This window comes from Halichoeres trimaculatus, unplaced genomic scaffold, assembly GCF_033239565.1.
Source record: "Halichoeres trimaculatus isolate MK-OKI-2021-1 unplaced genomic scaffold, fHalTri1.1 fHalTri1_scaffold_18, whole genome shotgun sequence".
Lineage (NCBI taxonomy): Eukaryota > Metazoa > Chordata > Actinopteri > Labriformes > Labridae > Halichoeres > Halichoeres trimaculatus.
In genome coordinates, this window is record NW_027437196.1 from 13,972,048 (window position 1) to 13,998,911 (window position 26,864).

At 40.0% G+C, this 26,864-nt stretch overlaps 2 protein-coding genes across 4 annotated transcripts; one reads left to right on the top strand and one right to left on the bottom strand.

The window, feature by feature from the left end:
• Positions 1-1,721: 1,721 nt before the first annotated feature.
• On the bottom strand, positions 1,722-13,200 carry mybl1 (v-myb avian myeloblastosis viral oncogene homolog-like 1). Of its 3 annotated transcripts, none has more exons than XM_074693994.1 (16): positions 12,810-13,200; positions 10,704-10,803; positions 10,486-10,557; positions 10,146-10,238; positions 8,286-8,506; positions 8,001-8,196; positions 7,845-7,919; positions 7,455-7,565; positions 6,591-6,812; positions 6,115-6,480; positions 5,888-6,027; positions 5,686-5,800; positions 5,431-5,547; positions 5,207-5,311; positions 4,733-4,924; positions 1,722-4,238 (listed from the first exon to the last, which is right to left on the bottom strand). In XM_074693994.1, the coding sequence occupies exons 1-16, from the start codon at positions 12,830-12,832 to the stop codon at positions 4,113-4,115; spliced, it is 2,274 nt and encodes a 757-aa protein (XP_074550095.1). In that variant the 5' UTR covers positions 12,833-13,200; the 3' UTR covers positions 1,722-4,112. The 3 variants fall into 3 exon arrangements, with proteins under 3 accessions (XP_074550095.1, XP_074550094.1, XP_074550096.1); XM_074693993.1 differs by having other exon boundaries at positions 6,115-6,498; XM_074693995.1 differs by lacking the exon at positions 7,455-7,565 and having other exon boundaries at positions 6,115-6,498.
• A 2,683-nt stretch (positions 13,201-15,883) lies between these two features.
• On the top strand, positions 15,884-26,614 carry sgk3 (serum/glucocorticoid regulated kinase family member 3). The gene is made up of 17 exons (XM_074693948.1): positions 15,884-16,145; positions 20,785-20,958; positions 21,097-21,180; positions 21,305-21,377; positions 21,456-21,531; positions 21,746-21,821; positions 22,172-22,221; positions 22,363-22,420; positions 22,768-22,851; positions 22,934-23,065; positions 23,570-23,682; positions 24,080-24,116; positions 24,503-24,589; positions 24,896-24,991; positions 25,168-25,323; positions 25,540-25,629; positions 25,780-26,614. The coding sequence occupies exons 2-17, from the start codon at positions 20,872-20,874 to the stop codon at positions 25,948-25,950; spliced, it is 1,470 nt and encodes a 489-aa protein (XP_074550049.1). The 5' UTR covers positions 15,884-16,145; positions 20,785-20,871; the 3' UTR covers positions 25,951-26,614.
• The last annotated feature ends 250 nt before the right edge of the window (positions 26,615-26,864 follow it).

A 26,864-nucleotide genomic window follows, 5' to 3' on the forward strand; every position in this document is an offset into this window, starting at 1 on the left:
AGTAGAAGCACAAAATGTAGATTAGCACTCACTAGCAGGTTGTTGGACATAGTTAATCTCTTTTCAGACAAAGTCTTACAGATGAAAATCATCCACTGTGTGTTTTTACTTTTACTGAAAGGTAGATCACCTCCCAAAGAGAGTCTGACTTACCTCACAGGCTATGACACACATGGATACAGCAACCTATACAGGACTGAAAGGCCAGGGTCCAATTTTAAACACACACACACTCTCTCTATCTTACTCCCAGCGCTGTGGGCTCTCCCGCCTAAAAGCGTCCCACCCTCACTGTGTTGTGTTGGGTGTCTTGGGATGAGGGGGGGGGTTGGAGGAGGGGAGGAGGGGTAACAGGGTGCCTGCCAGATGACTGCTCTGTCAGCCCAATAATGGGCTGCCATCTGCTGTCTAGCATACACAAAGACAAACAGTGTGTGTTTATGTGTGTGTGTGTGCGTGTGTGTTCTTTACTTTTGGGTGTATGCTCAGAGGAAGAGGGCAGGGCAGGTTTGGTCGGCTCTGTTTCATGTCAAGTATACAAGGTAGACACGAATATGAACTCACACAAACACACACACACACATAAACACACACACATGAACACAGGGTAGAAGTAGATGGACGTTTGGCAATCCAAACAAAATTTTTAATGACTGTTTATGAGTATGTCATTTAAAAAAAAAAAAAGTTTCTTAAAAACTTTTTGAGTTTTCAGTCTTTTTCTGTCTCTACAATGCAGTGAAAATAAGAGTCGCTGATAATGGAAATAACCACTTGTTGCATCATAACAATATGAAAAGACAACCATATTTGATAAATATCATAATAAAAGCTCTGTTTGTATAAAAACCTGCTGTTATGCTGAAATTGAAGTGTCTGTATGTCATTTATTCACTGCAATCTAAGAATCACTCCCTAGATCTCATGCATGGAGCATAAGGTGGAGAGGCTGCTGCCAATAACCAATTAAGTGGCAAAAGGTCCCCGACATCTTTCAACTCTGAGTGTGGGTCATCCAAGAACAATAGAGCCTCTTGTACGAGAACGAGGGTGAGGGGTGGACAGGTTGATTAAGTGGACATGGCGTGCATGCGGCGCCCGTGTGTTTATGTGCACATTGTTTGTATGAGTGTGCTCTTCGGCTCCTCCAGCATAAGGCACGTCGTCACGTCCTCTGCCTCCCTCCGTTTGGGGGGCAAACGAGTGAATGGGCCTGTAAAAAAACCAACAGCCCTGAGGACAAAAGGAGCCCAGGGGCATTAAGTCATGGGTGAGTGGGCCCCTTTAGGGCCAGCAGCTGACCCTGTGGAGAGGCCTCTTGTTCTGATAGAGGGGCCTCGTGTCCCCTGGACCCCAGGCCAAGTTGACAGCATCCTAACATATACATTCACACATGACAGGGGAGGATTCAGCGCAAACCTCTCCATCACATTCAAACCAAGTACTTTACAAAATCACCTGCATGTCTGTCAACTCCACCTGTGGAGACATGACAACATTTACGGACGGCAGATTAAGATTAAAAAAGAAAAAGCTTTCAAAGAATCAGTTTCTGGCGAGAGCTCAAGAAGTTGCTGTGCCTGCTGTGAGCACGTCAGAAAAACTACAGGATCATTTGAAATCTTTATTATCTGGAAAACACCATGTAACCTACACTAATTTGTACAGGGATGCTTGGCAGAGAGGCTGAAGAAGGCACCAACAAAACGTTTTTTTGCAGTAGAAGTCATGCAGCAGATGCATTTATTTATTCAAAAAACAAGTACACGGTTACATAGACAGATGGCAGGATCTCTATGGTACCTTGGTTATGATTTAAATTCTGTAAATGCTACAATATACAGAGTGAATGATGTCTGTGATTAAATTAAAGTCCAGCATCCTGTGTATTGCTCACTACAGTAGTACAAAAGAGCTGCTATTATTCTGTTTATGTTCTTGATTCCCTCAAAACCTATGGCGTTACAAGACCGAATGTCAACACACAAACACATCAACTCGAACTTCACAGATGGAATTTACAAAGGGATGAACACACAGAGTGAGACACAACTATATACAGATTAAACATGTTAGAGAGATTCAGATAAAACCTCCTCATGTGGGCGTCAGTCCACGTTCTGTTTTAGAGCTGTGCACTTCTGATCTTTCCTCTTAATCTCCCTTACAAGATTCCCTTCTTATTCTCACCTCCGATGCTTAAAGCAGGATAATCCAGATTATAACAAATGCTGGATGGACGTATGTGGATAATACAGAAAAGACCATGTATAGCTGTAGTGTTCCTGCAGCAGATTGTAGAGCAGTTATGTTTGGGGTGGTTAAAAATGACAACATTATATTATGTTCTTAAGCAGAGAGTGAAATTATGAGTTCAGGGTCTTGCTAGAGGGCAGAATAAGCAGGATATAAAATCTTTGAAAGACTGCAGGGGATTGGACTAAAACCCTGTTTTCTGGAATTTTGACAACAGCCAGTCTTTAAAAGGCTTTAGAGACATTTTTAAAGCACACACTTCTGCAGCACAACAGGATAAAAATGTAAAATTAAGCAGCAGGATCTTACTGTCAGTATTCCATTATACAAAAAAAGAAAGGGGAAGACAGTCTGAAACATAAACACAAAACAAAAATGACGACAAGCTCTACATCACTAGAACGAACAAACATTTAAAACTAATGAAGAGTAAAAAGTGCAATTTGTCTATGATTAGAGGTTGGAGATGGAGTCTTGCTACCTACTGGCAAAAGAAGACAGTTAAAGAAATCAAGGGGCTAACTCTATGTTACAAGATGATACATACAACTACACAGTGATTATAGATCTGCTCAGATCAGGGGAGAAAAATAACACATGAAATTATTGGCAGTGCATGTCCTAACTTGGAGTGATGGAACTAAATGGCAGCCCAATCCTGATTTTGAAAGAGAAAATTCAATAAATTTCTTCAATAATTTCTCTTAAATGATTATTTTTAGAAATAAATAAATTAGTAAACATTAAATAAATAAAACCTACAGCCTTCATACAAAAAAAAAAACTCAGTCGGTCATGACCAAATGCTTTTTGAACACTGATGATGTGAAAACTGGTCAGCTGACCAAAGCAATGTTGATCATTCATCGTCCTCTACGACAGAGATCTGCTGTGGAGCTCGAAGTCAGGGGTTTTAGGCCGTTTCGTCAGCAAAGTTAAACTTCGTAAAAACTTGTGGCGTCCAATTTATATTAAAATCTAAGCTTTAGAGCTGTAAGGTAATAAATAAAAAGAAATAAACATGAAGGTACCCTTCCATTTCTGAGGTTCTTCTTACACATGTACATTGCAAATGAAATACATTCAACCCATGTCCCCGGGGACACTATGGCCTTGGAAAGGAAGCGCTGTGTTGTTAGAAAAGATACCGCCACAAGTGCTATCCAGTTTGCCCCCTCAAAACACCGCTCCCTTTCCTCAGCAGCAAACTCAGCTCAGTAGTGCAATTCTGACAGCTTCTTATCTACATCCACAAAAACTTGACACCAGCACAGAGAGGCATTCAACAACGTGACCCTGCGGCCGCAAAAAACACTGAACCAAACTTCATATTTGTAGTTTTTGTAAAGCCCTGTACTAAAAGAACAAAGTGTGATTAAGAAATACATCCATATGGATTAAATCCAACTATTCAACCATCTCTGAACAGAAATATGTCAGTTTAGCAGAGCAATACAGAAAAAAACACAATGAGTAGTGTTATGTTTTTTTGTTTTGTGAATATATTAATATTAAAATCAGAAGCAGCCTGCTAGTAATTAACACTGTGTACAGCCTACTGTCAGAGAAGGCTGATTCAGTGTTACTATTTAGTGCAGAAAATAAAACTACACCTTTTCATGCTGCCAGGATGCTTTTGTTCAGCAGAACCTTTGAAACAGAAACTTCAGGAGCAGTGAACTAGAAATGTGATGGAAACCATACCAGCAGCTGTCGTTTGTGAACAGTTTGGCAGTCCATTTCTGCCTCAAAAGAAAAGTTTTCTTCGTCAGATTGTCTCCTAAAGGTGTCAGTGGACGTTTCCATTGTTGGACGGGGAGACATAGTGTTTGCCTGCTCAGTGAGACGGGTCGGCTTTACAGCACAAGGGCCCTTGAGGTAGAGCTGGAGGACGGGTAGGGGTTTAGGTACTGACGGGCCTGTTCCGTCATGATCAGCTGGTCCTCTGTTTTCCCATAAACCACTGCTTCCCACTCACTCACCTGCAGAGGAAATGACAACCGGTTACTGTCAGACAAAAGACAGTTTGATGAAAATGGCTGAAAAAAATGAATATTTGGCTGCAACTTCAAACTAATGAGTTTGAGATTTTCAGCAGCCTGGTGGTGCTGCTCCGTCTCGTGCATGTGCACAAGATCAGAAATATGCAAGAAAAGCAACACACATTCCTGCAAATGATTCACAATATTCTACACAAATAAAAGTGGCAAAAACCTGTTAAAAAGGGCAATCAGGAATTCAAATGTGCAGGGAAGGCAAGTAAAAAGAAAACTGAAAGTTTGTTAACACTGACTTAATGCACGGATTAAAATAATCAAAAAGCTTAATATCTGATAAATAACTCTGCCTGTGTCTAAGACCTTGAGGTTACAAAATGTTACTTCTGGTAAGTAACTGGAACGATCATTTTTGTTTGTAGAAGGAAAAAAACCAACACATTTCAATCTGCAGTGTACAATAACTCCTCCTAGCCTACCTGTAGGTTGGTGGGTTTTGGTGTTTTGTGGGAGGCGAGGAGCTTCTTCATCCGCGGGCTTGTAAAGCGATGAGAATGAGCGGGGACCAAAGAAGGCTCTTCGCGCACAGAAGTCACAGAACGGGGGCACTCCTCCTCATCAGGGATCAGGCTGACCAGGGAGGAGCTCGTCAGTACACTTTCATCGGGCACCTACGAGAAAAGATTTAATTAAACTGGAAATACTGTTGATTTTCAAAGTATGACCTATGTCCAAGTCTTTTAAAGGCTGAACATTCACTTGTTTATTTATTATGAAGTCCTGATGAGTATGCTCTTTTGAAAGTCATACACTCGCAGTGTGTACACTGTGGGAGTATCCTGATACCCGTCTTCTCGTGGTTACGTGCCCTACTTTTGTGAAATCCCTGAGTTTGCTTTGCAATCCAGTTTGAGGATCAGCCTCTGTAATTTTAAACCAGGGTGGGGACTTACCTGTGCCTTGTTGAGCTGCTCTTGAAAGAGCTGGACATTCAGGCAGTCTTTCCCCCAAGGGTCCAGCACGAGAGATTTACGCACCTTTCTGGCTGGGCCGTCGATCTGAAATCAAAGAGGCATTGGTTTTGTGTAATTAAATTGATAGTCGTCCTCTTTTTTTGATAGCAAAAAGCAGAATGATACATTTCCGCAATGGCAGAAAGAGTTAATGCTACACGCACAGTATGTTTCCACGCTCTGAAGTCGAGCTGAGTGTCTGCTCTGGTAAAAATGTCTGCTCCAGTCTCCTGCTTAAGAACTTCTCGAATGTCTTCTTCGAGAAATGCCAAAGGCTGAGGCTGAAAACACAAATACAAACATATTACAGTAAGACCCCAGAGCCACACAGTGCATGGATTGGGACAAGAAACATTTTGCACTAATGTTGTTTTATCAAAAGCTTTAAACATACTGAAGAAATGCACTCAGTCTCTTACCTCCATCTTCAGTGGCCCATGCATTTTCTCCTGAGCAGCCAAAGCATTTTTAAAGGGAGTTGGAGTCCTCGGGGTTGGAATCATGACAGTTTTTCGGAACTTAGGGGTCCGTGGACTAGAAAGATCAGAATCTCTCTTTAAGAATCTGAGGTTACATATTTCTGTGGAAAATTTCCTCAAAACAAAACAATTTTATATTTACCCGTCATTTTCTTTCTGGTGCTTCGGCGTGGTTTCTTTCTGGAGCGGAGTGTTGAGGAGACAACGTTGTCCACACACAGGCGTTGAAGTGAGTGCGGGGTTGTCCAGGTTTAGATGCTCTGCTCCTGATATGTTGCAGAACTGAGGAAACACAGAACATTTTAGTGACCCCAGTACATCAATTCTCAAACTAAGGACCGAGTGGGAAGAAGAGAAGGTTTCATTTACCCGTGACGGAGTGAACGGCAGTGACTTTGTTGGTGTTTTCTTGGGAGAATTTGAGATATTTTCCAAGAATGAAGCGCAGGTCCTGTCACACAGAGGAGATGACTCCCCCTTCTCTCTCCTCCTCCTCCTCCCAGTGGATGCCTGGGAAGGTTTGGATGAGTTTATAGGAGTAAGAGCAGCAACGTTTCCCAGAGTGAATGGAGCACAGTTCTTGTCACGGTCAGAGAAAGCAGCTGAACTGTAGCCAGCTGAGTTATTGATCGTCCTCTCCTGCAGGAGAGTGTTGAAGCCCGCCTGGTTGTGCCTTGGCGGCGTTGCAGTCTCTGACAAATCTAAGCCGGCAACATCACTCCATGCAACTGGATCCTGCAGAGACAAGCACATCTACAGAAGGTCTTAATACATTCAAGGCTTTAGTTACACACATGCACGCTGAAGTTCATGTGTCCTCTGCCGTGCTTGTTCTGTTCACTCACTGAGTCGATGAGCTCCATGGTTTCTGCAAACTCCGGTATGGTCTGCAGGGTGGAGAGCACAGTGCTCGCCTCCACAGCCAGGAACTTGCTCGGAGAGACGGGGAGCTGGGGTGGAGGGCCCCTCCAGGGTCTTCTCTCTGCTTGCTCTTCCAGGCTGCTGCTGCTCGTTGTCATAGTGTCATCTGAGACACTATCAGACCAGGACGAGTACTGCTCCAGACTCTGAGGAGGGAGGATCAGAAGAGTAAGATCTGCAACTCCATGAGAAATGTTTAATTACATGACACTGCTTGACATCAAATGTGATTTTTCTAAATGTTTATCAGATTTAAGATGGAAAGAGAAGAATGGTGGGGATGCTACAACACGCTGATTCAGTCTTCAACATGAAATCACTGAAAGTGAAGAAGGACTGATGGAGAGACATAAAGTGGGAGAACAGAATAAGAACAGAAGGGCGAGTTCAAACTGCTGGCTGCGCGTTGCCATGGGGATGAGGACTTGTGAAGGTGAAGAAGGGAGCAGGTTTATGTTTGGAGGGATGGTGATGTGGGAGGTGGGACAGGGGGCTACCAAGCACAGCATCAGGCCAGTTTGAATGAGTACAGCAAGATGTGGATGGAAGCTACTACAGCAAGACTACTGCAAGTTAAGCTACAGACACACAGACGCGTGCGCCACTCTGCTTCAAACACATATACACTGCAAAAAGCTTATTTTTTGTCCTTAAATCTAAAAAATATCAGGATTTGACTCTAAGACTCATTTGGTTTAAAAATAAACTTTTTACAGTGTATAAAGCTACAAACACACGCAGGCTATGCTGACTAAGTATGCAAACACACATTCAGAGTGTGTTCTTACACATGGACCTCTGCACTGCATTTGTCGTTGGACTTCGCTCTCTGCTGACATAAGCAGCAGCTCAAGCTCCTTTATTCTTTGCTCTCTGTCAGGATCATCCAGGCAGGATGGCTGAAATAAACAAACGTCGGGGAGGAGAGGTCGAGAGGAAAGGAGGAAGGGCAGAAGTTAAGAAAACCAGACAAAAAAGAAAGAAAAGCAGATTTTCACACAAAAATCATTTACAGAAAGATGTGAGATTTACTCCTAATCAAAGAGTCTGATTGGTTATGTTGGGTGAAAAAAACAGGACGTTCAAGTGTTTTGATTTGAAGTCCAGGGTTAGCAATCACAAGGTCACGACACAAAGCCCAGGAAATAAAGAGTTCACACAAAGACTCTCAAACTTACCTGAATGAAGCCTGAGTTATTAGGAAGACTGTCCATCAAGTGTCCACTGTGGGGGTCAAATGGATACCCCCCGATCTGGAACAGTAAAAGATGCTTCAGTACAAACCCTCTCTCTGATAATATCGAAATGAATGAGCGTTAAAGAGCTGAGTGGACCTGGTTGGGCACAGGCAGGGGACTGTGATCGCAGTGCTGGGGCTCTGTCGGTGTTGGGGGACAGGGCCTGTGGTGGCGTCTCTTCCCTCCAGCATGTGGAGAAGCAAAATGTTTGCCGCCATCTTGCAGGTAGCCCTCGTGCTCCACCTTCCTCCTCATGGTGGAGTTCCAGTGGTTCTTGATGGAGTTGTCTGTTCTGTTGGGGAAAGGATCAAAAACATTTTGGTATAATTTCACAAATCAAACCAGAAATGGGTTAACACAATGTGCATACAAAATGATTACCGTCCAGGGAGGAGCTTGGAGATCTCTGCCCAGCGGTTGCCCAGACGTTTGTGGGCTTCATAGATGATCCTGTCCTCTTCCTGAGTCCATGAAGACTTCTTCACCTCTGGATTGAGGTGGTTGTGCCAGCGTTCACGACACTGCTTCCCAATTCTACCCTGGAGGTGTTTGGCGATCACAGACCATCGCTTGGGACCGTACTTATGAACTAGGTCAATAACCTGAAGACAGAGGGAAAGTTATCATTTTACTCCATGCTCATGTTTCCTTGTGTCTTTATTACAGGGTATATGCTGAAATCCTGAGGTTAAATTCAAAACCTTTTTAAGACTTTTTTAAAAACCTTTCAAAAAGTCTTAAGACCTTACCGGGACTTTAAGCTGCTGTTAGCAACCAATCTTTGATGATTGTAGTTTTTATTTTAACATAAATTAGGTAAGCTGAGAAGGAATAAAGCTTGAAAGTATAAATGAAACTAAAGGCAGGTTAACTGACATTTCCATTACCACAACAAGTAACAGTTATTTAAGGCCAACTTGCATAAAATACATATGGATGGCTACTGAACAACTGTACGAACTGAGTTTGTTGTCACATTAGCGTATGGATATGTTAGGCTGCTAGCAATACATATAGCCTGCGGCTCACAAAATTACAACTTTGCTTGTTGTCACGTCACAAACAACAGCGCTACGTAACTGTATCGATAAATACCTTATCTCATCGCCTTGTATCCAGTAAAAAGGTGATTTTAACAAAGAAAATTTGTTCCAAAACAACTGAGATCAGGGGAAGCTTTCTCTAAATCGTAAGAATTCAAGATCCCAGGTCATTAAAAAGTCCAAGAAATTTTCTCAGGAGGCTTGAGAGACTCTTATGTTCTAGAGTGAAATATTTTGAGATGCTAAAGCTTTCTCCAGATCCTCACGCTGGTCTGTGAGGAGTGTGACGAGCAAAATGATCATCCAATCACCAGGTGTGGTTACTTTTGAAGGTTCAGACCCTGAAAACATTTTCGAAACAAATGGACTACTTCTGTGGCGGATATATGGAACTGTCTGTCTGGTGTGTCAGATTAGTTTGTAACAGTCCCAAAGAGGAAAATAAATGTTCATGGATACTTTTGGAGTCAAAGCTTGAACACCAATAAAATTTAATGCCTCATAACACTACAATTAAGACTTTTTAATACTTTTTAAGGGCCTTAATTTTCCCATAATTGAATTATCAACTTTTAATACTTTTTAAGACCCGGCGGACACCCTGTATTAATGATAGAACGATTTAGATTCAAACCAAAAGTTAAAATAAAAAGGGAATCACATCTCTTAGTTTCCTCATTCAGAGTAAAGTGTGTTTAGCTGTGACTGTTGCAGCAGTGGCAGCAGAGCTTGTTGACTTAAGTCTGTCAAGGCTCAAAAATGCTGTGATGTCATTGTTGGCAGCCTTGAATGCTATCGATAGACCTGTTTGGACTCCAAGTTGTTGTAGGACTGAGACACCATTCTCGACATACTTAAAGAGTTTAAGGGCTGAGGAAAATATTCCAGCTTCACTTTGAACAAGAGGGGCTGGACTCTGAGGTAGTGATTCAGTCTGTGCTCTATTAGGGGTGACGTAGTGGAGAAATCATTCTGCAAAGAAGAAAATAGAAGCTGGCAGAGAAAGTTTGAGCGGGAAGCTGGCTCACACATGTGTACAGCTTGTGCCTGTGGGTGAAAACATACATTACATGTTGTGGCATTTTTGTCTGTATTATGTTCTTTCGCTGCTTTCTGGACTCCCTGCAGCTTCCTTCTGTCTCTGCTATCATTTACCTATTTAGCCGTCCCAGAACAGGAAACTCCCATCTCCTCTTACCTTCTGATCCTCCTCTTTTGTCCAGGGTCCTTTCACCAGTTCAGGGTTGAGCACCTTCTGCCAGCGGTGCTGACACTGGCCATCTGTTCTCCCCTGTGACAGGAGCACACAGTCACATCACCTCATTACACCAACACTTCACCTCAAGGTTACACCAGCTGCAATATGGCCTCTCCAGCCATCTACCACAGAAGGCTAAACTTTTTTTTTAAAAATCAAGAGATTATCAAAGTTGTGTTTGGTATGAAACTATCAGATTTGAAGGAGATGCTTCAACACTTTCAGACGTTCTTTTCTCCCCTTCACTGTCGAGATGAAAACAAGTGTTTGAAACACTTACTGGAAAGAAGTTAGAGATTAACTTCCAGGAATCCGTGCCATGCTGCTCTACAAGTTTTTTCAGCTTTTCATCCTAAAAAAAAAAAGATGCACAAAATGAAAGAAGCATCCTTCAACAGCCTAAAAAATCTTTCCACTTTCATCCTTATAGAATAAAAATTAAGATTTTACACTTCAAAAAGCTTCATTTCATTAAACGAAACGACCTCTCGAGCTTACCTCATCTCTGGACCACTTGACTTTGCACAGAGTCTTTTTATCTTTGCTGTTCTCTTTACTCTCTGGGTCGGTGGAGTGCAGCTCCTCATCCTCATCATTGCTAAAAGATGGCAGACGTCATACTGGGGTTAATACAACGCTTGTTTAATGAGGGGAGTGATGGGGATTTGATGTGAAATTACTCAAAGAGGCACTTCTATCAGCACCAGATCAACATACTAACATAATATCCTGATAAGCCATACATGGATCAGAATATTTGTTTATGTGAAAAACAGATGTAAAAGGGTTTTAAAGTGTGTTTCCTACTAATAATATCCAAGTAAAAAGAATAGACTAAATGGCTGCATAAAAGAACTCTAAATCCCTCTGTACTGACACAAGAAGTTGGCATGTACCACTGCTGGGCAACTCTTTCTTTGTGGTAGCAGAGACAAGCCTCATAAATAGAGGAAGAAATTATAAAGTCATCTGTTTTTAAGAGCTGTTATTAGACAGCAGGACTTTCCACACAGAAAAAAAAAACACTTACACATGCACACACAACCGTACATGGAGAAAAGTGCACTTCGCAGGTCTAACATCAGACTGTGTGAGTTAACCGATGGTGCAGAAGCCTGAACATGACAAGTAAGGTATGGCCTAATACCCTCACAGAAGCAAAGAGAGGCTGGTTAGTAAGTTTGAAACTGTGGCTGAACAGGAAAAGGGGGAGTAAAAGGGGCTGAGGAAAGGGGGAGATCCAACATCAACAGGCTCTTTCACCTCCAGAGGTATATGAGAGTGTGTGAGTGTCATTGAGATGGAGGAGGTGGTGCACTGGGGTGTGGTCAGAGGACTGGCAAAGTACTAACGGTCCAGTTGTTCAAAAAGTTTGAAAAGTAGTCAGAGTTATACAAACTTTTTTGCACCTTTTTATTTATTTACAATCTTTTCCAGGTTAGAGTAATGAGAATGTTTATCTTTTAGGGGAAATTTCTGTACCAGCAGATCATCTCTAGTCGCAAACAAACACAGTGCCACAGTTTGTTGCTTTTGTAAAACATCAGTCATAAAAGCCAACAGGGTTAATGCTATCCTGGAAAAAGATGAAGTTATTCCATCTTAGAGTAAAAAACTCTAAATAAAACATAATGACAGGTAGGGGGTATGGATGAGAGGAAAGCTATAAATGGAGTTTACTAAAAGCATCACAAGCTACAACTGTTTTTATTTCACAGTTGTTTCCTTATTCCACCTTAAATATGTATCCTCATCAAGACGAGAGCCAATAATACCCTACACAACTACCCAAACACCTCCAGGCTGTTTTCAATGAGTTTAAACTCTAAATGCTTTACAGAATCTACCTATCTGATCATGTGGGACAAAAGTGAGTACATTATTTAGATTGTTGAAAACCAATATGAAGTTAACAGAAGTTGTTTAACCAACAGTTATCTCAGGTTCTTTTTCATGCTGTGGTTTCTGAATGCAAACAGTGATTTTGTGAACTCTCGGGTACTTTCCATAGTGGTTTTTATACTCTTAAAGGAAACTTTGTCTGGGAATGGTTTAATGAAAACAAAATGTAATCTTGAATTAAACATATTTATTTTTTTCTATGTAATGAGCAACTATTTAAGTTTAGTTTACAGTATTAAATCAGACTGACGTGTCAGTGTTTCCAAGAGCTATGCTGTTACATCACTGCTGTATGAAGACGGCAGCTGCGCGCTTCAATACGCAGGACAGTCTGCTATGTCACGTTGTTGTAGCCCCAGCGATATTCGTGTGAAATAGAGCAAGATGAATAATTTATGATTAAAAGAATATTAATTTGAATTTACACTTTTCGAAATGGCCAATTTTCTAAATATCACAACGGTCTTGTATGGTAGAAGTAACCCCATACCCCACTATACATGAACCTCAGTTCGTCAGGGTGGTGCAGGTGCACGTGCAGTGTAAATAATGCTGTCAAAGATAAAACCTGATGCATTATGAATGCATTCACTGTACTACCAAGACAACCAGAGTAAAACAAGTTTTACTTTACTAATACGTGCATATTTAATTGCAATGGAACACTGATTAAACAACTATGTTGTTCTTATTTGCACTGACCTGTATGCCTTCACGTTATCCATGACAATCGGTAGGATGGTTGAATCTTTTCAAAGACGAGCCTGTGTTTGGCAGCTTTCTAAAATCCCACATGAAAGAACGTTTATCCATAGAAATCGATGTCAGTCTTTCTTTGAGACGCAGCAGCATCTAGCTAGCACTATTCGACTAGCCAGTGAGCTAACATAATGTACAGCCCATAACATTACGGTCTCACTGTAAAAGCCCGTTTTACTGTAGATAACATCTCTTCCATATTTCCTCTTCGGTTACCAGTCTGCAAAACAGCAACAGCGCACTCAAAAAGGCGACAATAAAAAAATGAAGCCTAACTCCTTCCTTTCATAGCTCGCTGTTCGAGCTGTGTCTATCTTGCTTGTCTGCTCCTCTATTACGCATTATGATTTTTGTCCATCCCGCCGATTCTCGCGCCCAGCCCTCTGCACAGGCGGCCTTGTCTCTGATTGGTCAGAACTGGGGCCGGGGAAAAAGGAGTCTGTACTCAAAACTGATAGGCCGAGAAAAGGGCCAGACCCTTATGTGATTGGCTATGATGATAAGTGGTCTAGTTTTATTGGTTGGACTTGGAAGGAGGAGGGCTCTGAGCTGGAGCACCTCTCTGTCACCTTTCTCAGTAGAATGGATCTTTTCTTCAGAAGACGGGGGCTCGAAGTGCGGCGCAAGAACTTCTAGGACCCTCAGAGGAGATATGAGCGCCAATCTCATTTTAGTCACACTCATTAAAAGAAGGTAAATGCTGTGTGTAAATAGTTCATTGCATTAATTACACTCATCATGGTAAAAGGCTCTGTCCTCCCCTGTAGGTCATAATCAATAAGACTGATCATTATTCTCATACAATTTCTTAATTCAAATTTTATAAAATACAAGGAATCATTCTATTACAAAACAATGCAAATAAAATTCAGAACAAATTTAAAGTCACTTCCATGCTTGACATTTTTTTATTTCCTATTCAAGAGTCCCAGTATGTTTTGAGAAGTGTTTGTAAATTTACCGTGCAAAAACCCATTAAGATGTCACAAAGTAAGTGTTACAAGGGATAAATTACTGACTGAGTCAGCATCAACTTAAAAAAAAGTGACTTAGCAAATTTTGAAGATTGTTATATTAATAATTATTAATGGTGTACCATTTGTGGTAGCCTGATGATTTTTTTTATCATTCATTTTTTCCTTTTCTGTTTGTTTGTTTTTTTAATTGTTTTTGTTTGTTTTTGTTGAAAAGTTGGGTTAAATCTGCATTTTGCTTTTGCCTGTGCCTGTTCAGTCACAACCTAATTTATTACAGTTGGCTTGTTTAAGTGTCTGTAGTGTTTCATATGTTGCTATTTATATGGTGAATGCATAAAAATACTAACTACTACAATTACCACTACCATAATTTTAACAATGCAACCCTTCTACTTTCTCAAGAGACTGATTTGCCACTGTAGTAACCCAAGTGTGGGGCTTTCTAAATTAAGAAATGTTGTAATGATTGTCTTTTAAAATTACCATAAGTATCTAGAATAATACAAAAGTTAAAATAAATGTATTTTGCATTCAGAAAAATACATAATGCAGTTCCCTTTGTCTTTTCCAGGTAGTTATTGAAAATGCTCTGCTCATGGTGCAGGTCCTCAAAGAATTTTGCTGACATCTTGTGGACAAAACGCTGGTGTCTCGTGTATAACTTATTTTAATTGTGACTTGCTTAACACTGTAGATAAAAATGCGTTGAAACTCTGTAAAGTGCAGCAAATGGCAACCTGTATGTTAAATGCTGCCCATAGTCCTTTCGCCTTTACATACAAATACGTATTTCTGTTTAACAGTTTAGTGCACATATTTTATTTCACACAAACTTTTTTAAAGCTATGACTTTCCATTAATTTATCACAAAATCTTCCGTACAAATTTTGACTCCTAGCAGGTTAGTGTACTTGACAAATAAAGGCATTTTTCTCTTATGTGGCAAAATGGGTCTGTTTACATTTTGAAGATATGTGCTGGGGTGCATATGGGTATACTATATATATATTATATATATTAAAATGTATTATATATATTTAAGAACAATTTCAGAATATGTTTGTACTTATGGTCTTTAATGATCAACTCTACAATAGGCTTAAGTATAGTCCCAGACTCCTTACAGGCAAATAAAAATTTGAAATGTACAATATGGTTACATTAACATAGTAGTGCCATGGTTATGAATAATTATACGTTTAGTATAAATCATTCATACTTTTTCAAGTGGTAAAATATACCATTAATGAATGATGCGGGGATTGCCTTTCTACCATTAGGTGACACTGTTTGACTTTTCGTTGATGTCATTCATGACTTTTAAGTGGATGTGTCAAGTAAACCTAAAAAACACCGGAAGTTGGTCATTTGACTAGCAATAAAACCAGAAATTCTAAAGGCATAGCCAAACTTTATAGTACTGTAACATGATAACATACAGTAATGTATATCGAAAGGCTCAACATTATAAATTGATTTATAAGTATATGGCTCTTATAATATTTATGTTGTTTGATCATACAAAATTTGTAAAGATATAAAAATGGCAAGACTTACTGCTTGATAACTAGACTCATGTAAAGAGATTTATTATAGTCATCCAAAAAAAAAAAAAAAAAAAAAAAAACATATCAGTATATATATTCTAGAAGTGGAGCTCCCAGCAAGTTGAACAATCAGAAATGATTGGTGGAAGTAAATAAATACTAACTTCTATAGGGGATGAACCCTACATTTTAATCAAAGACATTTGTCCATGTTTTTTTTTTTTTTTCAGATAATTTCACAAAGATATTGTTAATGCAATCTCTGTCATATCTGTTCCTGGCAAAAAACAAAAAACAAAAAAAAAATCTAAATGTACCGGAGGAGAGGCATGAATTGGCATACATTTTAATAACTCGGTTAAATTAATTAAATTACCTTAGAACTGTTTATTTCATAGTATTTATTTTGTTACGTAGTTTTGCTGACGATTTAGCGACCCTTTTGTGTTTTTATTCTGGAAAATACTACCGGAAGTGCTAGTGGTTACAGCATTCACACTTGATAGCCGTTGCAGTTGTGCGGTCCCGTGACAAATTTCATTGGAACTTTCTACGGCCAGGAAAGACTGATGTTTCCTGCTCCTCGCATTTGACATACAATTTTGGGCAGCAGGAATATACGCCTTTGGTTTTGGAGTTTGAGAATTTCTGGTTCAAAAAGTAGGAGACCAATGTTCGACACACCGGCTGTTTAGAGCGAAACATCCTGACTGGACCAACGGACATCGATGAGCACCGCATCAAAATACTGTACGGTACGTGATGTTCACGTAGACGTCACCGTGTTCTCGGTTTGATAACGTAACCCAGACTGGCTGTCGGGTTTTACCTACACATACACAAAGCTGTATTATACATTTGCGTTAAAGTAATCTAGTGACTATTGGCTGTTTCGTAACATTAACTTTTCTTTTCCTTTTTGGAAGCAACAGTTGACGGAAGTTTAACTGACGTTGACTCATCAACAAGGCAAAGTTTACAACAGCTTTAGGAATGGAAACGTACCTATGTGCGTGTTAGGCCTCAAATGAGTGCTACACATGAGAGCTTGTTATCTTGTCAAACCTTTTGTTTCGTTTGTGTACGTGGTTCTTAGTACATTACGTGTGTGTGTGTGTGTGTGTGTGTGTGTGTGTGTGTGTGTGTGTGTGTGTGTGTGTGTGTGTGTGTGTGTGTGTGTGTGTGTGTGTGTGTAAGAGAGAGAGAGAGTCTCCCTTCCTCCTCCTTGCTCTCCTATGTTAGTGAAGGTATGCTGTATTCCTGTAATACACGTGATAGACGCTGAGATTTAGAAGTTGTCCCAGTTTAGGTTCACACGTAGCCTCAGGTGAAAACAGTCGTGATCCTGCCAAACGGCTCAGCCATTATTAAACAAAAGTAGGTAGGGTTGTTGTTGAAATTGTGTTCTAGGGACATGTTGTCCAGGTAATTCACTGTGGACACCATGTTACAGACCCCATAAACTGTCAACAAGTATTCCCACAGTGGATCTGGAAACAGCTGGATAGGACAGACAACTCACACAGCAATTTCCCAGAAGAAATACATTTATTTCCTTAGACGACCTCAATTCGGATCCCTAAATCAGATTAGTGTTTGCCTATTTTATAGTAACTCTGTTTTCCTGCATGGATTAATTAACGACAGTTTCTGATTGAGCTCTTTACTTACAGTCAATAATAATTTACACTTCGACAACATTATTGTTCCCAAGAAGTCGTTCATTTATTTAAAAAGACTGAAATGGCTAACATCTAAGTTTTAAAGTCTGGTAGCAAAATGAATAAAGTGTTTGGAGTAGTAGTAGTTCACCACAAAGGCAGATAATACCAGCAACTGGAGACTTCAGGTAAAAATCAGCACACAGAAAATACATACAGTGTTATAAGCACAAAACAAGCATCAGCCCATTTTAGTAGTGTAAAAATAGCAACATGTAGGTTTGGACTGTCACAAACTATTGTTTTGTTTTGTAGATGACAAAAAAATAATCATTTTATTTTAAAAGAATGGGATAAGTCAATCAACATCTTAATTGAACAACCCAAAATTACATATAGTGGAATGTTAAGTAAGGCCTTCCATACTTTACATAAGCCTAGTTACCTGCACATTTGATACAGGAAACTACAGATCATTTCTTTATAATCATTCTTCCTCAGCTTTCCATGAAAAATATTTTGTTTTGGTTATACCTCCTAGGATCAGTAAAGATATGTTTGATCCCAGTTGTTTTGAGTTGACAGATTCACAGTTAGCCTCTTAAAGTGACAGATGAACATGAAGAACATGTTTTGTGCAAGAAAAACTGCAAGATGGATCCAGTAATCATACAAACATCACATCATTTGTAAACCTCGTGCATGTTTGACTTGTCATGCAGTTGCTTTTTGGCTCTCGGGGATCAACCTTTAATTTTATCAGTGCACGACCTCTTTCTAAAAAGGAAGTCAGCTCCATAGTTTGCACACAGGGGATGCCTGTGGACCGTCTGGACGGTCAGGTTAGGTAAGGAATTTGTCCAGATGCTGAGGTTGGTTGCACGAATGCATGGGGGTTGACTGAGTTCATGCCCCTCACGCTTCTCCAGCTGCACTTCCTCAATCAGAGAGCTGTCTGTGTTGCATTACAGTGAGACACCTCTAAACCAGAGGGATGTGTTTGTTCCGTGTTATCCCTAACGAGACAAACATGATTAGATGATCAGACATTCCTTAAAGTTTGAACATGTGGGTGAATCTTAAGAACAGAAAATAGAAACTTTATTTTCAAGACATTTTTTTTATTTCCGTGTTAATGTCACAAGCATTTCTTCTGTCATTGCTCAGTGTTTACCACACCAAACACATCTGATTTTGCTTTCACATCTGATTAACCAATGTTGCCTGACTTCTGCTTTGTTTTCTTGGTATTACTTGTCACGCATGACAGACAGCCACACAGTCTCTGACACACAGAAAGTAGAAAAAAATGGGTTCCACATCCTCATAGGATATCCACCGGCAGGATTGTGTGTTTGAGCTCAGCAGGAAGAATGCTATTTCTGAACCTGTGTAGTAGTCTAGCATATTTTTACTTGTCAGCACAAGTAAATTCACGCTGCAGCATGAATGCAGATTCACACTGGACTTACAGTGTGTATTTATCACCAATCTTTTTCCCTTGGTGTATCTGTTCCTACATTTTTTCCCATTCACACATATATCAAATTTCACAATGTTTGTTGGTGGGTGTGGTGGGCTTCAGCTTTCCGTATAAAGAAGCAGCATTGTCAGCTGAAAATGTAAATTGTAGTAAACGTTGGAGGTTACATTGCCGGCCCTGAACAAAGGTATGTCTGGAATGTTAAAAAGCGAGTCCTACCCACTGACGTTTAGAGTCCTTTAACCATGAAAGCACGTACAGATGTGAAGCAGCTCAGGGCAAAAAAGATTTATGTGTGAACCAGGAACAGTTGCACTGACTCACACTAAACATTTGCTGGTGTTCCCATGTTGCTGTGCTTTTATGCTTTTGCTTTGGCAAAGCTGAACCAAATTTTAGATTGAACCCACCCGTTGGTTTCTTACAAGACATTATGAAAACTTCAAACGTGGTGAAGAAGCAGGCTTTAAGCCCCTTGGCAAGCAGCTGGAACACACATAAGGGAACTTGCCATGACTATGAGATAGATTAGGCACAGTTTGGTGCACGGCTAAGTTGACTGACAGGTGGGCTCATTGTAGCTGTTTGCCAGGAAGCTTGAGGCCCACCCCAGCTCTACTTCTTTGCGTTTTGCTATGTTGACTCTTTAAGCTAGCATGAATCAGCATTCTCAGAATTGCCATCATTTGACTTCAGAAACACCTCCCTAGAAATCAAAAGGTAACATCACTGATGCTATATTTAAGTTTTATATACCTTGTGGAAGAAAATGTGCATCCAAAGTGGAACCACAGGTGTTTGCACTTCTTTACCAGCAACATTATTCCACACTACAAGTTGTTGCATGGTAAAAGCAAAGAAGATTCATCAGGAATTGCTTCAATAAGAAATAACCTGCAAACTTCTTTCCTTTCAGGGTTTTTTCGTCATTTTTTGAAGTAGGAATACAGCATGGCCTTTTTAAGCCTATGATGGACTGAATTGATTGATTACTACAAGGTTGCTATAGAAATGCACTTGGTGTCTCTGCGGTTTCTCTGAACAAATGAGGCTGAAAGTGAAACTAACAGAAAGTTAAAAGAAGAAACAAAACAGAAAACGTCTTGTGCTTGAGGCCACGGAGGTCCCCCCTGAATGCACACATGCATTTTAAAGAGGGCCCGCTCTTTTTGCCTTACCCTCACCCCCGACGTGAGCAGCATGTTAGATCCCTCGAGGATGCATTCAAGATCAATACGCAGACAGAATCGGTTGACCCGGGGCAGGTTTTTCCGTGTGTTGCTAGCAAACAACAGCAACAGTATGATTGGTTGTGCTTAGAAAGACAAAAACTACTGAACAAGCCGGGCTGACCTCACTCACATGAAACAATGAGCAAGTCAGAGTGACTGACAAAGAGCTTTGTTGTACAAGAAACAGACATTACATAACTCACAGAGAGGAAAAGAGATATTCCAATGCACTGTTTTCCATGCAAACACTACATTTCTCTTTCATTGTAAAGGAACTATGTTTTTCTTTCAACAGATGACAGAGGATGTAGTCTGTACCTCAGCAGTGGGCTGTATTTCCCTCTTTGAATGTTGAGGAAGACCACCTCCAGGGGTCTTACTCCTGACCTATTGTGTAACTGCAGCTTCAAAGACCGCTGGACGCCTATTTAAAAATACCTTACTGACCGGAACCAGGGAGAATGTCACAGTCACAGCATGAGTAACATGGCTAGTGTGTTCGTAAATGTGAGGTGTGGATGAGTCTACGTTTACATAAAGATGTGTGAGATGAGTGATGAAGCGTCATTAGCAAGTGAGGTGTTTCTACCTTTTGACATGTCAGATGAGAGGGAGGATGATGTTCTCTCACTCAGAGGAAGGAGGGAGTTAACTTGTTGCTCGGTGGGGAGGGAGCCCACCTGCTGTCATGCTGAAGCTCACTGACCTTTCTGGTGTTGGCTGTTCTCTCTTGCCACACTCTGCAGTCCTCAAGAAAGCACAGAAACTACTTGAGAAATGTTCCAGCCAGCGATGCTTTAAAAGGCAAAATCTTTCTTCTGTCTTTGAAGTGTCCAACGGTTATTTCTTTTGTAAGTGTGCATCTGCTGAACTCACCCATAGAGAACATAGCATGGAACAGGGATACTGAAGATATAAACAGACAGATTCTGAAATGTCAGCTGTGCTAAAGAAAAAAACAGAGAAACCTTATTCACTTCCTGAATAACAGAGTGGTCTGTTCTTTTCTCCTCTGCAGCAGTGACCCAGGATGGAGATGGGTCAGTGGCACACTTGAAGCCTTACCCTGAGGAGGACACATTACTCTCTGACCTTGCACCTTTAAATGCCAAAGATGGAGGAGCAATGCGGTCACCCCAGTGTCAGTATCCCCTGCCACAATGAGCAGAGGGACAAGAAAAAGCGATACACAGTACGTCAAAGAACATCTCTTAATCAGTCGTTTTTCATTCAATGAGGAATATCACTTGAAATGAAAAAGTGCTTAATCATGTAGGTATTACATCAAACTGATTCTTGTGTTAACGTGACTTCTTTCTCCCTTCTTCAGGTTTACAAAGTGATGGTTAACGTTGGACAGCAGGAATGGTTTGTCTTCAGGCGTTACGCAGAGTTTGACAAACTCTATAACACAGTGAGTGTTACAAAATGTCATTTGTACATCATGGCAACACTTTCTGTTTACTCCATTCAGAAGTCACGGGTATTTCTTTCTTCTTTCCTGATTCTTTTTGTTGCTCTTTTTTTATTTGAACCAGTTAAGGAAACAGTTCCCAGCAATGAACTTAAAAATTCCTGCCAAGAGGATATTTGGGGACAATTTTGACCCTGGTATGTTTCCACTTGTATTACGAGAGAATCACAATATCTAGATTTTTTTTTAACAACTTTTTTTCCATCTGTTTACAGAGTTCATCAAGCAGAGAAGGGCTGGGCTGCATGAGTTCATAAAGCGGATTGTTTCACATCCTCAACTTTGCAACCAGTAGGTGTTGAGGTCTTACTGTCCTGCTGTCACACTACATCATAATAATTGAGAAGAAAGACTTAAAATGCGTGTTTCCAGAACTGTAAATGGATATGTTTTGTTTCTTAAGCTTATTTTAGTTTAAAATGATGAAATTTGGTGTATTTGTTATCTACTTCCTTGAGCTGCTTTATTATTTTTATATAACTGTTTGGTCCCTCTTCCTGTGCAGGCCAGATGTGAGGGCCTTTCTACTGATGGACAAAATGCAACAATTTTCAGATGCCTCTGAAGATGAGGATGACAAAGTAAGAAATTGATCAACCACTTTCCATTCACCACTTTCCGTATTCATCTGAAGTTTCGACCTCACTTTGTAAGCTAGCGCTGGGTAGTTAGGTCCTCCACCTCTGTTTGTGTAATGACTGGTCTGTGCCACAGAACTGTTGATTCAGCCTTGTATCCCAAGGTGTGGTGTGAGCTTAATAGGCTCAAAGTAAATACATACAGTAAACAAGTATCCTCCATGTCATTGTTGTCACACAGATAAAAAACGTTTCCATGGATTAGCTGTGAATAAGTGTTGAGTGTTTGTTCAGTTTTAGCCCGTGGTTGCATCTCACATGTAATCTTGATGATACCTCTTTTTTATTTACAGCACAGCTCTACCTCTAGAAACATAAACCTGGGACCCTCTGGAAACCCACAGTATGTTCATCGCTCAGATACAATCAGAGAAAAATCTTCCAAAGCACAAAGAAGGATGCCTTTCTGTTTATTAGCTGGCATAAAGGCTTTTATCTAATCACATTAAGCACATTCTGAAATCCTTTGTGATCCTTTCTTTAGTGCCAAGCCCACAGACTTTGACTTTTTGAAAGTCATAGGAAAGGGAAGTTTTGGGAAGGTACGTAAACTACACAAGAATGGAATGTACTGTTACTTTCTATTCTCCCCCAGTGTGAGAAGTCTTATGAGGACTAAGGTAACTTATAGAATTGTTGGGATAATTTTATGTCTTCACTTACAAAACTGTTGTTACACAGCCAATAGATTCAAAACACATGGATGATAACAGTCATGTTTAAAGATGTCGTGTTGTGACTCTTTGTTGTTATACTTGCGTGGTGGCCAGTAGTTTTAGTTCTGCATGTGTTAACATTTCCAAACAGGAAGTGAGAGTGAGATCAGGATGGACTGCGGTTTACTCTGCTGATGAAATGCTCATTTTTCTCTCTTCTCCTTGTGATGTAGGTTTTCCTTGCAAAACGTAAAAATGATGGAAAGTATTACGCAGTCAAGGTCTTACAGAAAAAGGTCATCCTCAACAGAAAAGAGGTAATACTTAATGACCCTGACACTGTCTTCATATCAAGCATGCAATCATAATCATTTAGCTTTTTTTACTTCTACCAATCAGCAAAAACACATCATGGCAGAGCGCAACGTGCTGCTGAAGAACGTAAAACATCCTTTTCTAGTTGGGCTCCATTATTCATTCCAGACAACGGACAAGTTGTATTTTGTCTTGGATTTCATCAATGGAGGAGAGGTGAGACATTTCAGTCTTGTGATCACAGAACAATCACGTGGTAAAAAAGAACTAAAGATGGCAGTAACACGAGAAACATTTATCAAAATTACTTTGTTAAAAGTTTTCTACGGCAGCACTGTAGGAATTCAACTCCCCTCTGTGTGAAAATCTGAACAGAGGTCATAACATTTCCAAAATAGCTTTTAAATGTAACTTCCCCTGCTGATCTCCTTCAAGTGTGATCAGCACTTTTAAAGCTGCCATGTGTGACTGACTGCATGAGGGTGACTAACTCAATCTGTGGTCAAGAAAATCTCACTCATGCTTTTTTAAATAAGATTAGCATCATGTAAATGGAATCAGATCAATATTTAAACTGCCGAGTTCAAATTATTTCTGTATTAACCACACTTCTATACAACGGAGGAGTTTTAGATGGTTTCCTTTCATGAGAGGTCTCCTCTGTATGTCACTGTGCCACTATTTGTGATCAAATAATGAATTAAAATGTTCTCATTCCAGCTTTTCTTCCATCTTCAAAAAGAGCGAACCTTCCCAGAGCCAAGAGCAAAGTTCTACATTGCTGAAATGGCAAGTGCACTGGGATACCTGCACTCTCTTAACATTGTTTACAGGTATGTTCAGGGGTTCACTTCAGAGAGCAGATGCTTAGTGTTAAGAGCAGATTGACTAACTGCTGAGAAAACATGGGAAAATAATTTAACTTTAAGCCCTTTAAACATAAATGAAGCACATCAGACAACGATGCCATACTATTATCAAGGTTACAACGTCACAATAAAACTACACTACGCATGTTAACCACACAAAAATAAAATGTGTCTCTAGTTCAGGGCTGATTTTAATTTTAAGTGTGCTTAAGGGATTTGTCCACCTGGTATGGTAATCATGTCTGAATGAGCACCTAAACCAGTAAAGAAGCAGGAAAGGTTTGCAGAAGTATACTTCATTAAAATAGAATCAAATATATACAACTTTTAAACATTAATTCATTCACATTTATTTTTCCAGAGACTTAAAGCCAGAGAACATCCTCCTTGACCATGAAGTGAGTATTCCTGTCTTTCAATCAAACAATGTTGTTAAATGTGTTTGTACTCCACATAACAGTTATCATACCAGACGTCCCCTGAAGACCATAACACAAACAGCCCAAATGTCATTTGTCTCCACTCATAATTGAGCCTCTGATGAACAGCAGCGACATTTCCTGTCCCAACTGAACAGAGAGCGTGTGATTTGATTTGGTCTTACTAATGATTTTCCTGCCTGGCCTTGTTGGGGAGAGTGAGTGAGGGAACGGTGAATGGGACTAAGCGAGCAACACTGCAGCCAGCATTCCTCTACAACAATAGAATCCTCAGTCCCAGTGGATAATGAGCTGCTTGTGTGGCACATGTTGTCTAAAAACGTCTCTGTGTGCTCTCTTTAAAGGGGCATATTATTTTGACCGACTTTGGATTGTGCAAGGAAGGCATTTCCCAGACAGACACCACCATGACATTTTGTGGAACACCTGAGGTATGAATTACATGTTGGCATGTGTGATTACTCAAATCATTGCACAAGGGTGATCCAAAGAAGTGGCAAAAAGTAATAATCATTTACAGAGTTTTGGAGTAAAGTGTGGTTAATAAGTTTTAAAGCAATGAACTCTGTCTAGGGGCTACTGTGCTTGATATGCACAAATATGAGTAACACTTTCCAAAGAGGAAAATGTGCTTTTATGAGCAAAAATAGCTGTAGATATACATTTGGTTGTTGTATTTTAGGCCAAACTTTATGTTTTTAATGTTAATATTATGTTTATATGATCTGTCCCTCAAGTACTTAGCCCCAGAAGTCCTGAGAAAGCAGCCGTATGATAACACAGTGGATTGGTGGTGTCTGGGGTCTGTGCTGTATGAAATGCTCTTCGGTCTGGTGAGTTTAAACATTGAGCTTACAGTTTACCACAACAGTGATCTTTGTCTTGTGAAAGCAAGCTCTGAATCTTCGGAGAAGACAGTTGTTTTCAGTTTAATTGGATTTGCTGGTGAGCTGCATTTAATTAAATCAATTGCACGCCTCAACTTTCATGCTTTCCTCTTTTATCCTAGCCGCCTTTCTACAGCAGAGACACACATGAAATGTATGACAACATCCTCCACAAACCTTTAGCGATGCGCCCTGGTGCATCCAGCACGGCCTGGTCTCTCCTTCAGGGCCTGCTGGAGAAAGACGGCACACGCAGGCTGGGGTCCAGAGATGACTTTGTGAGTAAATGAACAAATTCACCTTAGGGTTACAGACACCACAGGTATTTACTTATGTGGCTCCCTCTAGTGGCCATTCTCTGTACATGAAGTCACTTTTGCAAACAGGTGTAAAGTTATTCTTACCTTTCTGCATGAACTATTAAAACCAACTTTCTGTAAATGCCAAATGGTGTAAAGAGTTTATTTTATTTTATTTTTTTTACACATTTTCAGAATGAGATCAAAGCACACAGTTTCTTTTCCTCTATCAACTGGGATGATCTTGAACAGAAGAGGATCCCTCCCCCATTTACACCCAATGTGGTAAATATTTTGTCTTGTCTTATAAGTGGAATTTTACACTGGCTTGACTTTTAGGTCACAGCGCCCAGCAAAAGAAATATTCACCCTATCTCATATATTTTGGCAGTTTTTCAAAAATATATATTTTTTGTTACTCTTATGTCTTTACAGAGCTCTTACTGCGATATCTCAAACTTCGATCCTGAGTTCACTGAAGAGATGGTCCCTAACTCCATCTGCTGGTCCCATGATCACTCCATCGTGAACGCTAGTGTAATGGAGGCAGATGATGCCTTTGTGGGCTTCTCTTATGCCCCACCTTCTGATGACTCTTTCCTATGAAACATTCCCAGTGAGATCCTCACTTGCCTTAACCATTGTAACTTCTTTTGACTAAAGGGAAGAACTCATACCATGGATAAACTTGTTCTATGAAGCCAAAGCAAGCAGCTGGGAAGACACAGCACTTACATAGAATTTGGATGAAACATGTGCCGGAAAAGTCTTTCTATTTGACTTTTTTTTGTATAAATACAGAAATATACCAGTTATAACATAACAGATGATATTTTGGAGAATAGAGTACGGTCATCCTCTATAATTTCTGGTGCTTTTTGGATGCGCCTTTAACTGAAAAGCCTTAAAATTATCCCTGTCAGGAAATCAACAAAGTTTATTGAAAAGCTTCTGGACTTCTAATCACATCATTTGACAGAGTAATTTAAGTGTGTTAGTCCATATAATAATTGTAATTATTCCATGTATTATATTCATTTTAACTAAACTGGAAATAGGGAACTACTTGAGAGACAACTAAATAGAACATTATGGTTTATAGGTCACATTTGTACAAAAAAAGTCTTCTACTTCTCAGTTACCTTTCAGATTGGATTTTTTATTATTATTGTATTGTTTGTTTTTTTTTCTATTCAGTGCCTCGATACATTTATAGAGTTTGTAAATTCCACAATGCTTTGCCTTTCCTTACATTTTAACAGGCCTGTACTCCCGTAAAGTAATAAAAAAATATCAAAGAAAAGTATTCAAGAATGGTTGTTTCATTTGAAGTGAAATTGTATTTGGATGTATTAGTTGTAAAACGTTAGTCTGCCATTTTTACATCTATTTACAAAAATGCCGACGCATGCTCGGCTACATCCGGGTTCTTAAGAATTTTGTGACAGTTGGCGTCATGGCAACGTCGGAGGTAGCGCGCGAAAGTTACGTGAGCCATAAATTGGCTTTTCAATCTTGTA

What these genes read in the sequence shown, in the direction of transcription:
- mybl1 (XM_074693993.1), bottom strand. Translation starts at nt 12,832, where the DNA reads ATGGATAACGTGAAGGCATACAG. An exon ending in TAATCTCTAACTTCTTTCCA is followed by an intron (nt 10,239 to 10,485) that starts GTAAGTGTTTCA and finishes CTCCTGTCACAG; the next exon opens with GGGAGAACAGATGGCCAGTG. An exon ending in TGCCGTTCACTCCGTCACGG is followed by an intron (nt 6,028 to 6,114) that starts GTAAATGAAACC and finishes GTGTTTCCTCAG; the next exon opens with TTCTGCAACATATCAGGAGC.
- sgk3 (XM_074693948.1), top strand. Translation starts at nt 20,872, where the DNA reads ATGCCAAAGATGGAGGAGCAATGCGGTCACCCCAGTGTCAGTATCCCC. An exon ending in ATGAAATGCTCTTCGGTCTG is followed by an intron (nt 24,992 to 25,167) that starts GTGAGTTTAAAC and finishes CTTTTATCCTAG; the next exon opens with CCGCCTTTCTACAGCAGAGA. An exon ending in TGGGGTCCAGAGATGACTTT is followed by an intron (nt 25,324 to 25,539) that starts GTGAGTAAATGA and finishes ACACATTTTCAG; the next exon opens with AATGAGATCAAAGCACACAG.